Source organism: Haliotis cracherodii, unplaced genomic scaffold (genome assembly GCF_022045235.1).
Source record: "Haliotis cracherodii isolate W230 unplaced genomic scaffold, xgHalCrac1.p SCAF_6, whole genome shotgun sequence".
In the NCBI taxonomy this organism is placed as follows: Eukaryota; Metazoa; Mollusca; class Gastropoda; order Lepetellida; family Haliotidae; genus Haliotis; species Haliotis cracherodii.
In genome coordinates, this window is record NW_027266319.1 from 27244572 (window position 1) to 27263286 (window position 18715).

The 18715-nt window shown below is 42.2% G+C and overlaps 1 protein-coding gene across 1 annotated transcript; it reads left to right on the forward strand.

The window, feature by feature from the left end:
- Window positions 1–2433: 2433 nt before the first annotated feature.
- Window positions 2434–18715, forward strand: LOC139445701 (ultra-long-chain fatty acid omega-hydroxylase-like). The gene is made up of 11 exons (XM_071226900.1): window positions 2434–2690; window positions 4043–4190; window positions 6373–6554; window positions 7063–7187; window positions 8588–8650; window positions 9093–9216; window positions 10250–10379; window positions 11575–11704; window positions 16412–16690; window positions 17481–17546; window positions 17762–18715. Exons 1-11 carry the CDS (start codon window positions 2502–2504, stop codon window positions 17862–17864), a joined length of 1539 nt encoding a protein of 512 aa, XP_071083001.1. The 5' UTR covers window positions 2434–2501; the 3' UTR covers window positions 17865–18715.

An 18715-nucleotide genomic window follows, 5' to 3' on the forward strand; every position in this document is an offset into this window, starting at 1 on the left:
CTGCGTTAAACATCAAACCAACCAACCAACATAAATGCTGATATGCCGTATAACACACGATGGTCTGGGTGGCTGTTGACTGAACCTTTTTTTAAGGTCGCCTTCTCCCTGAGTAATTTCGACTGACCCGTCCCTATTTGGGACTCGCGTGTGTATTGGTCAGTAATATAAATAAGTTTAAAATACAGCTATGACGCACCTCTATTGTTTCAACAGTAGATTGTCTCATTTTACCAACAAAGATCACAATCCTACTTTACCAGAGAGGAGTCTGCTATGTCTCTTGAGTTTTTATTCGTCGCAAGAGCGAAGTATCTGCCACTCTGCCTGGAGTGTGCAATTCCGTCTACGGAAATCGATACATAAAATGCTTGGGCAAAATCATGTTTCTGCTTGAGAGGCGTGTAGCACTTTCACTTCCTCAATGGATTGTATACGCTGGTCGTGAGAAGCTTACTAGGATGTGACAATGAAAAGATCAACGAGTTGTTAAGCTGAAGTGAGTACGGAGGACTTCACTGTTTATCCAATATGCATTCAAGTCTATTTAACGCCGCATCTTTCAGATTTATCTCGTGTCAGCCGAAGGTAGTTTGCATGTGTCAAACGTTTACCACTTTGGTGAAACCATGAGTATGCACGAGTATGAGTAAGGTGATGGTACTGGCAAACCTGGACATAATATAATGGGGGCAAGTGAAGCATGCAAACTAATGACCATTGGTGTGTGTCTGCCACGCCCAAAGGACGCAACTCTGCACAGCGTAACACTAACGCTCCCCAATATTTGTTGTTGTTTGTTTCATGTTGTTTAACGCCGTTATCAGCAATATTCCAGCTATATCACAGTGGTCTGTAAATAATCGAGTCTTGACCAGACAATCCAGTGATTGACATCATGAGCACCGATCCACGCAATTGGGATACGATGACGTGCATCAACCAAGTCAGCGAGCCTAACCACCCGATCCTGTTAGTCGCCTCTGGCGACAAGTATAGTCGCCTTTTCCGGCAAGCATGGGTTGCTGAAGACCTATTATACCCCGGATCTTCGCGGGACCCAATATTTGTTAGAAATCTGATGTGATATTAGATATTAGCATGCATATAGTTGTCCTCTCATTTCATATTTGGAAAATATCTGAGTCCACTACCTTGTAAGTAAAATTTTTGTTTCTTCAACACTTCAACACAGGTTATAGGTAATGGATGACAAACATTCAGTGATTTAGGTGTCTTAGAATGAGATTTTATAACAGCTAAATACTGTTTTGTTTGTTTATTTGATGTTTAACGCCACACTCAGCAATATTTCAGCTATATGACAGAGGTCAGTAAATAATCAAGTCTTTATCAGACAATCCAGTGATTGACATCATGAGCACCAATCTACGCAATTGGGATACGATGACATGCATCAAACAGGTCAGCGAGCCTGACTACCTTATTCCGTCGGGTGGCCCAGTCGTCTAAGGCGCTGCGATTCGCTGTGCAGAGTTGCGCCCTTTGGGCACGCCAGAAACCTATGATTGTGGGTTCGAATCCCGGTTCGCCCCGATTATAGTTCTAGATTTGTCAGCACCATACCCGTGCTCGTGGGTTTCACCGAAGTGGTAAACGTCTAAGACCTGCATCACTTCGGGCTGTCCTCCCACATTAAGCTGACACGCCGCGATATAACTGGAATACTGTTAAAAGCGGCGTTAAACCAAACTCACTCACTCACTCACTCATATATCGGACAGTTGTTGACCAAGAGTTTCCAGTTTATGGCACCACGAACTTGTTTTGACCCCCCTAAAGATTTGAGGGTCACAGCTAAATGCCTAGTGGTTAAAACGTTAGCTCATCACGCCGATTCTGATTCCCCACACAGGAACAATGTGGGAAGCCCATGTCTGGTGACCGCCGCCGTGATACTGCTGGAATATTGCTAAAGGCGGCGTAAAACTATACTCACTTTAACTGGACTATTGTTCAAAGGGGCACTGGGGGCACGGGTGGCCCAGTTGTCTAAGGCGCTGCGATTCGCAGTGCAGAGTTGCGTCCCTTGGGCACGTCAGAAACCTATGATTGTGGGTTCGAATCCCGGTTCACCCTGATTATGTTTCTAGGTTTGTCAGCACCATACCCGTGCTCGTGGGTTTCACCGAAGTGGTAAACGTCTAAGACCTGCATCACTTCGGGCTGTCCTCCCACATTAAGCTGACACGCCGCGATATAACTGGAATACTGTTGTAAGCGGCGTTAAACCAAACTCACTCACTCACTCAAAGGGGCACTAAAATCGCAACTCGCCCATCCATTATATAACGATATCGGCAATACAAAACACGAGTCTCGCATGCTCTAAACCATAAGGAACCCTATCAGCTGTAAAACCGGTGACCCACAGACGACCCGCCAGCGTGCCGTGTGCAAGGCTGGAAAGGGTGACACAAATACGGTTGTGATACTGTGTCCCGGGTTTTCGCCGGTGTGGGTGAGAGACGTTTGTAAACATGGGCCCGCAGGATCTTGTATCTCGTCTCAATCGTAAAACCGTTCTGCAGTCTGCAGGGACATCTGTTCTTCTGTACGTGGCGTACCGCGTAATCAGGTTCCTGGTCTGGTATCGGCGTCTCTTCAGATTCTTCAACAAGTGCCAGGGCGTCAAGGACTTCTCCTGGAGGACCGGCAACCTGCATTTGGTGAGCCAGTTTACCTCGTCCCTGGTCATTGTTGTTACAGGTCAAAGTCGACTAGGGTGGTGTTTACAAATAAGTATTTCTACTATTACTTCTGTTACTGCTGCTATTACTGGGATGTTTACTATTGAACCGCCTCCGTTGTTTCGTTGATAGGGCGTCTTCCTGACTGGCACTCGACATTAAGGGACTAAAACAAGGACTGGAGGGCTCGGATTCAGTACACAGTGTCTGAGTGGGGTATTCATGTTACACTGTGGCAAGGTGTGTCAGTGGGCTAGCACGCACGAACGCACGCATGCACAGTAAACACGGTGACTGAGTATGGTTTTCGCCGCTTTTAGCAATATTCCAGCGAAATCACCGCGGGGGAAACCAGAAATGCGCTTCACATATTGTTCCCATGTCGTGAATCGAGTCCGGGTCTTCGGCGTGACGAGCGAACGTTTTAACCACTAGGCCCCCCACCGCCCCACTAAACACAGAATGTAACGTTACATTTACGATAATCTATATCGCAAGTCGTTGATAACCTAAATTTAAGAATTATTCCAGTTATATCACGGCGTGCCAGCTTAGTGTGGGAGGAAAGCCCGAAGTGATGCAGGTCTCAGACGTGTACCACTTCGGTGAAACCCACGAGCACAGGTATGGTGCTGACAAACCTAGACACATAATCGGGGCGAACCGGGATTCGAACCCACAATCATAAGTTTCTGGCGTGCCCAAGGGACGCAACTTTGCACAGCGTATCTAACAATATCAATATCACAAACTCTCAACATGTTTTGAACATAAACATGGTATACAAACTGTGGAATATATACTAGTAGTTAATGGTGTCATTCCTTTGTTACTCAGCTCATTTCACGCGCCAATGCAAGGCACATACGCTTACAGCAGATCTACTTTTAAAACAATGCATCATGGGGAAACTGAGTCACAGTGCAATGAAATCAAGCATAAGTCAGAGGAGAAATGTCGATCGTTGTGTGATACCATATAAGTCGTCCAATCAAAACACACACGTTTAGCATTTGTAAAGTTTCATGTCATATTCACACCATTTACATTATATCTCCCTATTAGCCGTTGTTTAGTTAATACCTGATAGCAATTCAAATCAGTATACGTCGATGAAGTTTTGGGACCACAAATATTCATCCAGATATTACATCCACACCAACGATTCAGAAGTATCTCCACAATCCCAGAAACATAATCAGGGCGAATGTTGGATTCGAACTCACGATCATAGGTTCCTGGCACACCTAAGGGAAGCAACTCTGTACAGTGGACTGCGCTTAAACAAATGGACCCGTCCCCACTTGATCAGGGTTATATGTTTGTTTCAGTACCCTAAGGAGTTTGAGAAGCGTGCTGAAGTGGAGAAGGAATGGATGAGGAGATACCCCAAGTATTTCCGGCTCTGGATAGGGCCCCTCAATCCAGTCATCAGGGTGTACCATCCAGACTCTATCAGAGCCATCATCAAGTCCACAGGTGACCGGAATATGTATAATTTGTTATTCATGTGTGTATTGAAATACCTTCCAACGATATCTGAAATGCACTTTAAACAACTGAATGTTTCAACTGTAAATAAATGCAAAAAGTTATGCATGTTCAATAAGAATGATTAAAGTCTCATATTATACATAGAATCATATGGAAACTTCTACCTGCCATGGTAAAAAATATATTTATCTCGTTCCCTCGCAATTCCATTGCATTCCCTCATTATCCTGTCGCGTTGCCTAGCAGTACTGTCGCGTTCCCTCAATTTACTATCGCGTTGCCTCGATTTGCCCTTTGCTCCCACGCTATACCATCTCTTTCTCCGTCATGATATAGCGTTTCCTCGCAATACTTTTCGCGTGTCCCCGCTATCCTGCCGCGTTTCCTCGCAATACTACCGCGTTCCTTGCAATAGTCTTAGCGTGTCCATCCTATACTACAGCCTTCCCTCGCAATACTAGCACGTTTTCTCGCAAATCTACCGCGTTCCCTCCAATACTCTTCGCGTTCATCGTAGTATTCGGCGCGTGTCCTCGCTATACTACTGCGGTTACTCGTTATATTACCGTGTGTACTCGCTATACTAGCGCGTTCCCTCGCTATACTACTGCGTTTTCTCGCTATACTACCGCGTTTACTCGCTATAATACTACGTTCCCTCACAACAATGTCTTCAGGTATGGGTGTTTCTTGCAGGGACATGATCACATGGTGTGTGTCATCTTTGTAGTCGTGTTTCAGTTTCATAAATATTCGTAAGTTCAATAACGATCCATACATAAAGTACTAGCAATCTAAAAACTAGTTGTCCAAATTGTTTAGGTTTAAAATAATTCGTCGCTTCAATATTGTTTACGGCGGATATGCGAGTGTGAATATGTCTGTTTTTTAGATTCAGTAAATATAAACATTACATCGCAGAAACAAATGCCAAACATGTTATATGCTCGAGGATCAACTCCTAAATGTGCGCCGTCAAGCTTGAGAGTGTTACTTGTAAAGTTACGACCATATGATGAGTGTTAAGCCCCCGTTACACTATCAAAAACTTGGTCAAAGTCCATTTTGACCAACATTTTGACAGTGTAACATGCCGACTTTGATGGAATAGAAACCTATCCTATTTCTCGTCAAACTTTGATCAAAGTTTGATTACGTTGAATTAATTTAGCCAATCAAGGAACATTTACCCCTTTTCAATGAGTCAACTATTTTGGACTGACGAGATGTTGGAAGAATTAACTGATTTGTTTCAACAACCATTCTCAGGACCAAATATGCCTTTGCCTACCCCGACGCCGCCTTCTCAACATGGCAATACACAACATACATATAACAACAGCAAACAAAACTTCGTCAGTAGCATCCATCTTTAGACTAATTGGCAAGATAATTCCACCAACACTTTGACAGCCTGTCAAAAACTTTGATGTGTAAACAGCCCAACTTGGACCGAGAAAACTTGTTTTTTGAAAACAAGGTTTTGATAGTGTAACGGGATTTTTATATATTTTAACCGCGAGTGAGTATGGGTTTACGCCGTTTTTGGCAACATTCCAGTGCTATCACGGCGGGGGACACCAGAAAAGGGTTTCCCACATTGTACCCATGTGGGAAATCAAACCCTGGCCTTCAGCGTGACGGGCGAACGCTTTTACCACTTGGCGACCCCACCGCACCATACATAAAAAATAAGGTGCAGAAGATTAACTAATCCTCCTTCAGTATGCGTAAAGGACATCACTATTTGTCCGAGTAGATGTCTATGGCCTACACTTTGGCTTGTCATGTAAGCGAGTACAGGCTTAATACACTACTCAAAGCATTGACCACAGTGACACCACACTGACATCTAATGCGAAGTACATTATACTTGAGTAAAATGTTTGACATATTCTTCTGCAATATTTTGTCCATACAAAAACATTCGCCATTTCGTCGTGTCCTTGCGAGTATTACTCTCAAAGTTGAAGGCATGCCCATGTTTCATCCCCATGGTGCAACAAGACAGACACACATTTCTGTCAGATATTTGCATTGGTACTTTGATAACAGTTTCAAAATATGTTGGTCAACGTCAAATATAATGTGTTTCAATACGAAAATCGATTTCATAATCAGAGAACGAGTTTCAGTCATTCAACGAGTTTTGACCCTCTCATTGCAGAGCCAAAGCCGAGGGGATTTGGAGGCCCATATGAAACATTACTGCCTTGGCTGGGGGAGGGTCTCCTGATTGCAGGGGGACAACGCTGGTACCGATCTCGCCGCCTTCTCACCCCCGCCTTCCACTTCGACATCCTCAAACCCTACGTCGACGTCTCCAACAACGCCATTGACACCATGATGGTAAGTCGAGTACTTGACAGTAAATGCCTTCAACCATGTCACCTCGATATTTCCAAGGTTGCAATTGATACATGCTAATCTCAGATATTATATAAAGCATAATGTAGAATAAGTTTCTGAAGGTGTTCTGAGGTCAGTAGTAAAAGTTTTCTGTAATCCAAACTCAACATTATGCGTTAAGCGAACATGGTTTTGTATGGCCCAGCACAGGGGTTAGCCAAGTGGTTGACGCTTGTGACGCTGAAGACACTGGTTCCATTACCCTCATTGTTATGGTGTGTGCGAAGGTCATTCTTTGGCGCGAGGGGGCGGTCGGGTAGCCTAGTGGTTAAAGCGTTTGCTCGTCACGCTGAAGATCCGGTTTCTATTCCCGACATGGGTACATTGTGTGAAGCCCATTTCTTGTGTTCCCGGCTGTGATATTGCAGAAATATTGCTAAAAGCGGTGTAAATCCATACTAAATCACTTTGGCGTGAGAATCTTCATGCACCAACATTTGTTTAACAGGAGAAGATTGACAAGCACGTGGAGGAAGGCACCAGCTTTGAGGTGTTCAACATGATCAGTCTGTGTACATTTGATATCCTGTTGAGGTGCGCCATGTCTGTCGAGGAAAACATACAGCAATTGGGGTGAGTACGGGGAATGTGACAGACAGGAACAGGGGTGAGTACGGGGAATGTGACAGACAGCAACAGGGGTGAGTACGGGGAATGTGACAGACAGGAACAGGGGTGAGTACGGGGAATGTGGCAGACAGCAACAGGGGTGAGTACGGGGAATGTGGCAGACAGCAACAGGGGTGAGTACGGGGAATGTGACAGACAGGAACAGGGGTGAGTATGGAGAATTAGACAGACATCAACATGGGAGAGTACTGAGAATTAGACAGACAGCAACATTGGGGAGTATGGAGAATTAGACAGACAGCAACATTGGAGAGTATGGAGAATTAGACAGACAGCAACATTGGAGAGTATGGAGAATTAGACAGACAGCAACATGGGAGAGTATGGAGAATTAGACAGACAGCAACATTGGAGAGTATGGAGAATTAGACAGACAGCAACATTGGAGAGTATGGAGAATTAGACAGACAGCAACATTGGAGAGTATGGAGAATTAGACAGACAGCAACATTGGGGAGTATGGAGAATTAGACAGACAGCAACATTGGAGAGTATGGAGAATTAGACAGACAGCAACATTGGGGAGTATGGAGAATTAGACAGAAAGCAACATTGGAGAGTATGGAGAATTAGACAGACAGCAACATTGGAGAGTATGGAGAATTAGACAGACAGCAACATTGGAGAGTATGGAGAATTAGACAGACAGCAACATTGGGGAGTATGGAGAATTAGACAGACAGCAACATTGGAGAGTATGGAGAATTAGACAGATGAATTAGGCAGAATTACAGCAACATGGGTAGGTACCGGAAATTTGACAAACAACAAATTGAATGAGTGTGCGGAATTGGACAGACAGCAAAATGAATGTGAAGGGGAATTGGACAGACAGCATCGTCCTTAGGCATAAGGAATGAGACAGACGGCAACGTGAGGGTTAATCCGGGAATACTGCTTCCTAACCATTTCTACTGGGGATGTCTATCTATACACCGGAAGCATTAGTACATTCCGATAGTTCGTTAATCCAGACACGGGAGTCCGGATGATTGTGCAAACAACGGTGTCATTATACATTGTTGAGAACAGCAACGGCGTTGGACGATATATTGCAGTAATAGTTTACTGCTAGTTAACATCTACAGAAAATCTTCACCGTTCTATAATAAATTCTTGGTTGTTGTAAGAACTGTGATGTAGACAACTAAACCTTCAACAGGTATGTACACTGCTGTTAACTAGAAAAACATTATGCTTTGTATTTAAAGAGGGATTCGTATTTGGGACAATGCCTATTTAACATGCGAGACTTTATTTTCATACTTTATTGTCGAACCCATTTTTGTCAAACAAAGCGTTGAAAAACTGTTAAATTAAACATTCTTATATATATTTTTCAGGCAAACACACCCGTATGTAAACGCAGTGAATGACTTACTCGCCCTGGCTGTAGACCGAAACATGTAAGTATGTGGGCATTCTGAACAGCACACATTACAAGTGTAGACCATCTAATACCATTATTGCAGCACCAGACAGATAGCAGCCATCCATAGCGTGTCACTAGACCTTCATAGCGTGTCCGCAGATAGCAGACATTCATTGTGCCTCGCTAGACCTTCATAACGTGTCCGCAGATAGCAGACATTCATAGCGTGTCCGCAGATAGCAGACATTCATAGCGTGTTACCAGACCTTCATAGTCTCTGACAAAGAACAGGTCAGATTTACTTTTACGGACAAATACAGACATGATATATAAAAACATTAACCGCCCCCCCCCCCCCCCCCCCCCCCCCCCCGCTCTTCTAGGAGGAGCATGAATACGTTTTTGATTGGCTTTATATGAGTTTGTAGAACTAATATCTAGGTTGAGGATGACAAGCAGGATTTTTTTGTTTTCAGCAACCCATTGCACTTCTTTGACTTCATCTTTTACATCTCATCCGAGGGGAAGAAGTTTAAGAAGCAGTGTGACTTTGTACATCGCTGGGCGGAAGACATCATCGAGAAGAGGCGACGGACCTTGGTCAGTGTCTAACTTGATAAACAATTTATATAATTCATTTAACATTGCCCATGGAAATTCAGGGCCAGAATGTGTTCCCTATAATAATGTACTGTGTGTGTTACATTATTATGTGTGTGTGTATCATTGTAGTATATGTAACATGCTACTTTGTATAATTCATGCAAGAGTAATGTCCAATAGTCTCCTAACCCCTTCCCCGAAACTGTGTACTGTTTATGGAACAATGTACTTTTATATAATATTGTTATGCATGTAACATTGCCTTGTGTATGTCCTGTGTGTGTATAACATTTTACTGTATTTAACATTTTGCTGTGTGTGTAACATTGTGTTGTGTGTGTAACATTGTACTGTATTTAACATTTTGCTGTGTGTGTAACATTGTACTGTATTTAACATTTTGCTGTGTGCGTAACATTGTGCTGTGTGTCTAACATTGTATTTTGTGTATAACTTTGTACTGTGTGTGTAACATTGTACTGTATGTAATATTGTCCTATGTGTAACATTGTACTGTGTGTGTGTAAAATTGTAGTGTTTAACATTGTACTTTGTGTGTAACATTGTCCTGTGTGTGTAACATTGTACTGTATGTAACGTTGTACTGTGTGTGTAACATTGTTCTGTATGTAACGTTGTACTGTGTATGTAACATTGTACTATATGTAACATTGTCCTGTGTGTGTAACATCGTACTGTGTGTGTAACTTTGTACTGTGTGTGTAACTTTGTACTGTGTGTGTAACATTGTACTGTGTGTGTAACTTTGTACTGTGTGTGTAACGTTGTACTGTGTATGTAACATTGTACTATATGTAACATTGTCCTGTGTGTGTAACATCGTACTGTGTGTGTAACTTTGTACTGTGTGTGTAACGTTGTACTGTGTGTGTAACATTGTACTGTGTGTGTAACTTTGTACTGTGTGTGTAACATTGTCCCATGTGTGTCACATTGTGCTGTGTATGTAATATTGTAATAGGTATGTAATATTGTCCTGTGTGTCTAACATTGTGTTGTGTCTATGCAGGAGAGAAATGGGCCCCCCAAGACCCGCTACCTCGACTTCTTGGACGTCCTGCTGAGTGCACGAGATGCTGATGGCAGGGGCCTCACCCCGCTGGAGATCAGGAATGAAGTCGACACGTTCCTCTTTGAAGGTATGGCCACTTATACAATCTCTGTTTGTCGGACGACTGTCTGTGAAATATGTCGTTGTCTTTACATGCATGTATGCTAATACTTATAAAGTTAATACTAGCCATTCCGCAGATAAGGTATATTACTTACAGTAATGAGAAACATTGCAAAGTGTGCTTTTCAAGAAATATCCATTTTGCCAGCGATAAACATCATCATTGAGTTTGATCATGTGGTTACAATCCGGGTAAAAATCGACAGTGAGGTGACTGCGACTGGTTCTATTCCGCGCTGACCTTGGTCAATAGCGCTTTAATATTACATCTGCAGGTGCTTTCCCTTCAGTTCGTGCTGGTAATGAACATGCGCTGCGAAGTGCTAAATATAGTCGCTCGTAGTCACCTGTATTAGTCTTTGTCTCAGCAAAAGGATTAGAAAAAATAGATTTATCGACACATATTTGTTTTAGTTCACGTTTATACGATATACGGCCTTTCCATAGGACGAAAGGTCGGTCACATGACCGCGAAATTGACGTTCATACAATGTAAGTGTCTGAAGGACACAATTGGACGTTCATACGTTTTTCACGAGACCGTGTTCTTGAAATGGCGTCAACACTGACGGACTACTTTCACATTCCTGGGGGAACTCATGGGAATTCCCTAGCACGTATCGACTCGATCCGTGTCTGGGCTGACAGTGACAGTCTCCAGCAACCTATGAATTTACCTTAGGGTCATATCGGCCAGTTGATCAATGATGACTAAAACATGTAAACGCAACAGGTTCATTAACATCGGAAATCTCTCCCGTCACGTTTATCGTGTCGGCCATTTGACATCTTGTACTTGATGTAAATGTATTACGACGCGCTTTCATTGTGACTGACTTGAAGTCCCACAAATCTAGGCCTATATCCTTTGAGGTAAGAAATTGTGATAAAAAATTATAAGAATTGACTTTGTACATTCATTGGAGTATGATCCTTCATAGAGTGAGGGCCAAACTGTATGGACGTCGGAGTTTGCGACGACGTTCATATAATGCTTGGCCATCACTCTTTGAAGTGAAAGTCAAAGTCTATTCTTAAATGTACACGGAAAGTACAGCTTCGTTACGATTGACTTAGACGAGTTATATGTAGGATCTATTGTTTCTCTTTAAGACCTTTATTTAAGTGGATATTTTGGTCCATGTTTCATTCTTGTAAAGGTCACGACACAACGGCCAGTGGGATATCATGGACGCTGTTTACCATGGCCTCCAAACCCGAGTTCCAGACCCGGATACAGAAGGAACTGGACACACTGCTGGACGGAAGAGAGTCCAAGCACATCACCTGGTAGGGCACATAACATGGTAGGGTACATCACGTGTTAGGGTACGACACAAAGTAGAACAGATCCCATGGTAGGGCACATCAACTGGTAGAGCCTACCCACTGTTAGGGCACATTACCTGGTAGAGCACACCACCTGGTAGGGCACATCTACTGGTAGGGCACATCACCTGGTAGGACACATCACCTGGTAGGGCACATCGCCTGGTAGGACACATCACATGGTAGGGCACATCACCTGGTAGGGCACATCACCTTGTAGGACGCATCACATGGTAGAGCCCACCCACTGGTAGAGCACATCACCTGGCAGGACACATCGCCTGGTAGAGCCCACCCACTTGTAGGGCACAACTCATGGTAGAGCCCACCCACTGGTAGAGCACATCCCATGGTAGGGCACATTACATGGTAGAGCCCACCCACTGTTAGAGCACATCACCTGGTAGGACACATCGCCTTGTAGAGCCCACCCACTGGTAGGGCACAACACATGGTAGAGCCCACCCACTGGTAGAGCACATCACCTGGTAGGACACATCACCTGGTAGAGCCCGCCCACTGGTAGGGTACAGCACATGGTAGAGCCCACCCACTGGTAGAGCCCGCCCACTGGTAGGGTACAGCACATGGTAGAGCCCACCCACTGGTAGAGCACACCCCATGGTAGGGCACATTACATGGTAGAGCCCACCCATTGGTAGATCACATCACCTGGTAGGACACATCGCCTGGTAGAGCCCACCCACTGGTAGAGCACATCACCTGGTAGGACACATTACATGGTAGAGCCCACCACTGGTAGAGCACATCACCTGGTCGGACACATCACCTGGTAGGACACATCGCCTGGTAGAGCCCACCCACTGGTAGAGCACATCACCTGGTAGAGCACATCACCTGGTAGTACTCATCACCTGGTAGGACACATCGCCTTGTAGAGCCCGCCCACTGGTAGGGCACATCACATGGTAGGACACATTACATGGTAGAGCCCACCCACTGGTAGAGCACATCACCTGGTAGAGCCCACCCACTGGTAGAGCTCATCACCTGGTAGGACACATCGCCTGGTAGGACACATCACATGGTAGGGCACATCACATGGTTGGGCACATCACCTGGAAGGGCACATCATATGGTAGGGCACATCACCTGGTAGAGCCCACCCACTGGTAAAGCACATCACCTGGTAGGGCACATCACCTGGTAGGACATATCACATGGTAGGGCACCTGATGTGGGTTTTAATCATAAAAGAGAGCTGAGATTTCTCCGAGTCGCATTTCAAATTATACATATGGACGGAATGTTGAAATTCTCTCACTATCTACTTAAATATAATTTAACAGTACAGACATATGTGCTTTTATAACAATCCACGTATTTCTGAGTAAAAAAGAATTTGATTGATTTATGACCCTATTTAGCTATTGTATCCCCCGCCCCCAGGCCAAGTTATCAAAACAAATAGCAAATAACACCGCTCAATACCGCTGAGTAGTACGTACTTCCTAAAAAGCAATAGTGTTTTCCTAAAAACAACGCTTATATCAATGCTTATTCTGTTTGCGGAGTAGATGAAAGTTGAAGTCCTCACCCAAGCAATGGTAATACTACCGGATGTTCATTATGTAATTTCTAGTTTTTGGATGACATATTGTTCTCAGTAACCGTAATGTGGAAATAGATAGTTAATTGGTTTTATATTCAAGTTGGTATATCCGTTATTCAAAGTGTTCAGTGAGGCCGTCTTATCAACAGTCATTTATGACATAAATGCGAACTATAATTACCGTATTCGACGTAGTAAGCGCCCCGCTCTAATAAAAGCCCACGGCAATATTTGCTAATTTATTGGCTAGTGAACAATCCCAATTAGCACCCCTTCCGATTGATTAATGTACACAAGACTTATTTATTAGCGTATCATAAGCACTCGTTATATGCACACTTAATTATGGGCAATTAAATTCGGGAAAAACATATCTGTCGTACATAAACATTTCAGGCTGTCTGCATAAACCTCGAAATTCATCTTTCAACTCAACTTTTTTTTTTCACCAAAATGATATTCTAATTTTGAGAGCGCCCTGGGCGCTCATTACGTCGAATGCGGTAATTAAGTCTACGCTGTTTTTTTGGCATTTATAATTAACTCTAACTTTAATTTCAAGATTTACAGTACATACTATTCAAAAGAAGTTAAAGAACACCCGATTCCTTCATCTGACTATGGTTAGACATTAGAGGAAGCGATAGAACGAGAAAGCGATAGAGCGAGAAAGCAATATTTCCCATAATGCCGTACATTAAAACGGTTTTTGCTGACATTTAGTGATCCATTCCTGTAATTCTCACCGCTATTTTGCCTCTTAGGATTAGATTTTTTAAACATCTTGTAGTAGATAAATATGTTACAAAATACACGTCACGTATTTTTTTCTCGTTTAGCTTGTATATTTTCTTGTAGTGTAATAAATAAGCAAGATTCACAGAATACAGATAGTCACTGTTCATATTTTCATTTTGTTCTTAGTATCCTACCCTCATTCCCCCATCAATCTTAAAACTGATAAAAAGGAGATGATATATTGACAAATAATTGCCAGTTATTAGCCAGTTTGTAAAAGAATTATTTTTTTCGGTCATTAGATTTGGAATTGAAGCCGAATATGTGCTCGTCCGATTTCGGGATCACAATTATGTTCATTAAGTTGCATGCACATTATGCAAACAAAAGATGTACATGTACACAGTTATGTTTCCCTTACAAAATACAGATGAACTAGATAAATGTCTCTACGACTTTCAAGAGCGTCATCAACCCTTAACCCCATTCCTTGGACAACAGATATGAAATGCGTCGTAAATATTTTTTAAAGACAACTCGTTTCTTATAATGACTTTCGATCAAACTTCGGGAATTAAATTTAATGCTAAAGTGCTTGTAAAATATAGTTTAACTTTCCCGCCAGGAGAGACTAGATATCCAATAATAGTATAGGCTCAGGCGGGAATATACATATTTATGTAGCAATTCTCTATCCATTTAAACTGTATGGTTAACAATTGTGCGTTCTGATGTGAGTTATGTAGTTATCTACTACCCTTTTACACAGACAATGAGTCGGACACACACACACACACACACACACACACACACACACACACACACACACACACACACACACACACACACACACACACACACACACACACACACACACACACACACACACACACACACACACACACACACACACACACACACACACACACACACACACACACACACACACACATAAAATTTTGACAAAACTATACTTAAGATATACATAACATATTATAATGATAGCTGATTTAATATATGTTATGATAATCATAGTAATGCATTTCATATTGTTATCAACTTTAACTATGTGGACACACTAATTATGCCTCTCCATATGTGTAGTTAACACAAGTTCGATTCCCCTAATGGGTACAGTGTGTGAAGCCCATTTTTGGTGTTCCCCGTGATATTACTGGATTATTGTTAAAAGCGACGTGAAACCATTCTCACTCACTCACTCACTCACAGCGGTGTTTATCAAATTACTATATGCAAGTACATATATTTGTAGATTTGCACAAGACAAGAAACACAATTCAAGTTAAACATACATCAAATGTCAAAAAGAACATTTTCGGACAACCTTATGACACACCGTAACATCATATTCTACCGAAAACTAGTTCTAGAACATCCAAAATTATAAGATTGTATTTTTGCAAAACAATCAGCCATGACTTATTAACCATAGTCTTCTTAACTTATATATATTGTATATATTTAGATTTTAACCTGATTTATTTAGAGCGTATTGCCATGATCTGCCACGCGCTTTTGGCGAGATGGTCACATACAACTGAATAGGGCCATAAATAAATCAATTACATTTTACGCAAAAATCGGTGGATTGTTTTAAAATCACCTACGTCTCTCTACAGTTAAATTATGTTTTAAGTAAATAGTGAGAAAAGTTCAACATTACCTACCAATTGCAGCAGATATCACATGCGGCCCCTATAGTGGTCAAGAGGGGATATTGCTTAACCGCAAGAAAGCGATAGAGCGATAGAGCAAGAAAGCGATAAAGCGAGAAAGCGATAGAGCAAGAAAGCGATAAAGCGAGAAAGCAATAGAGCGAGACAGCAATAAAGCGATAGAGCGAGAAAGTGATAGAGCAAGAAAGCGATAAAGAGAGAAAGCGATAGAGCAAGAAAGCGATAAAGGGAGAAAGCGAGACAGCGAGAAAGCGAGAAAGCGAGAAAGCCATAGAGCGAAAAAGCGATAAAGCGAGAAAGCGAGAAAGCGATGTCCCCTCTCGGCCACCATACATATCCCCTGGAAGGGCACATCATCTGGTAGAGCACATCATACGGTAGGGAACATCACCCAATGAGGCAAACCTGCCATGGAAGCGGGTTGCCAAGTCACCCGCCTGGTAGGACACATCGCCTAATAAGCTACATCATCTGGTTATCACAGAAAAAACAATGAGTTTGGTACTGTAGTTATCAGGAGGGTGGCAGAACACATGGCCTTGTATAATTATAGATCATACTTCCGGACATGTTGAGCTTCTACATGTTAATATGTTCGACTATCAGGTTGGTGAGGTTTGAGTATGTTGAAGGTTCGTGAAAACATGTATATGTTATTAGGGATGACATCCCCAAGATGGAGTATCTGACGCGATGTCTGAAGGAAGGGATGAGGTTCCACTCGCCCGTTCCGTTCGTCAGTCGGAGACTGGAGAATCCCATGAACATTGACGGGAAGGTCTTTCCAGTAGGAACCCTTATATCACTGGGGATATGGAATATTCATCACAACCCGGATGTGTGGGAGGATCCGGATGTGTATGATCCCGATCGGTTTCTGCCCGAGAACATCCAAAAGAAGGACACCTACGCATACATTCCCTTCTCTGCTGGCCCACGGTAATACTACAGCTGTAGTTGATGTGTCAAGCCAATCTCTGTGTAGGGTTCTGTTAACATAGTGATACATGGTAATACTACAGCTGTTGTGTGTCAAGCCAGTCTCGCTGTAGGGCTAAGAAAAGCTCGTGGCCCATGGTACTACTACAGCTGTAGTTGATGTGTCAAGCCAATCTCTGTGTAGGGTTCTGTTAACATAGTGATACACGGTAATACTACAACTGTTGTGTGTCAAGCCAATCTCTCTGTAGGTTTCTGTTAACATAGTGATACACGGTAATACTACAACTGTTGTACGTCAAGCCGATCTCTCTGTAGGTTTCTGTTAACATAGTGATACATGGTAATACTACAACTGTTGTGTGTCAAGCCAATCTCTCTGTAGGGTTAAGAAAAGCTCGTGGCCCATGGTACTGCTACAGCTGTAGTTGGTGTGTAAGCCAACTCCCTAATTTGGGATCTTTGGGATCCTAGTTGCCCATGGTAATAACGCTGTACTTGATACTGAAACCTGTAGTATTACACGTATGTCGTACAATTTAACCTCATGTGATTGATATCTCTGCATGACAACTCAATAAATTAGCTCTAAGACTTTCTTTTCAAGTAAACATAAGCGACAATCATAAGAGATCATTGTGAGATTCCGACAACAGCGTAGGTATGTGTTCAGTTTATGCCCTCGCTTTTTCTGTTACATCCTCTTGTCCATGAATCAGATTTATGTGTGCAGAAATAAGTGAGATTATGTGAGAATGTGACACTGTTCATATTGACATTTACGTTTCAGAAACTGTATCGGACAACATTTCGCCTTAAATGAGGAAAAGGTCATGCTTGGAAGAATTCTTCAAAGGTATGTAATAAATATGCATTCTCGGATGCCATAAACTCGAAACATACTTTCCAAATTTAAATGAGCGTGTTGCAATTAAAACTTTTTAGAAGACTGAAGTTAGTTTCAAATATTAAACTTAACATCTGTAAACACATTAATCTTGGCCATTGATTTTAATGTTCATGGCTAATACAAAATTCAACATGAACGTTTTTTTTGTTTTGTTTTTTCAGATACAAGTTAGAGGCAGATATGAGCCACAAAGTAGGACGAAGGACTGCCGGCGTAATGAAGTCCACTGAAGGACTGTGGGTGTTCGCCAGACACAGACACTGAACATTCCAGCGGAACATATTGACACTGAACATTCTAACATAAGGCGGACATTCTATTGCCGTGCCCACGCTGAAAGCGGACATACAAATTTAACTTTATTTGTGTTGGATTTATTATTATTGTTTGCAATCTGTTTTATGCCTTAATTAACACTATAACTTACTCCACAAAAAATAGGCTGTGCCCCTGTCACTGTTGGAATAACCACATGTTACCGTTGTTTGTGTAACATTAAACTTGTAAGGAATAATTTCGAAAAATAAATACGAACATGATATACGACAGTTTAGTTTGCCTGAACATGTGCTGAGACCCGAAACAGTCATATCTCAACAGGAAAAACATGTGTGAGAATTGTGTACGTGTGTTCAGACAGATTTGTAACAAAATATAGCGATTGTCATCTACCGTTTACTGAGAAAACAATAATTTGATTGCTTAACTTTATCCTTGATAACATCTATGTAACACTGTTGAAGTAAGACATCCTTGATAACATCTTTGTAACATTGTTGGCCTAAGACATCCTTGATAACATATATGTAACACTGTTGGTGTAACACATCCTTGATTACATCTATGTAACATATAGATGTAAGACATTTCTGTTTCGATTAACAATACCAAAAACAAGGGAATTTGGCCAAGAAGTTTAACATAAGCTTCAGGTATTATCGATGATCTGATATGTTCAATAACAACAAATAGCCAATTGCCTTCCACTGATTTACCCACTGAACTAGAAATATGAGACCAGTGTGACCGCCTGATCTGTTTCAAATTTAGATTCGTGCATCAATCTTCAGAGTGACAAAAACAAGAGGGATTTTCCTGTTAACATTCCCTTTATC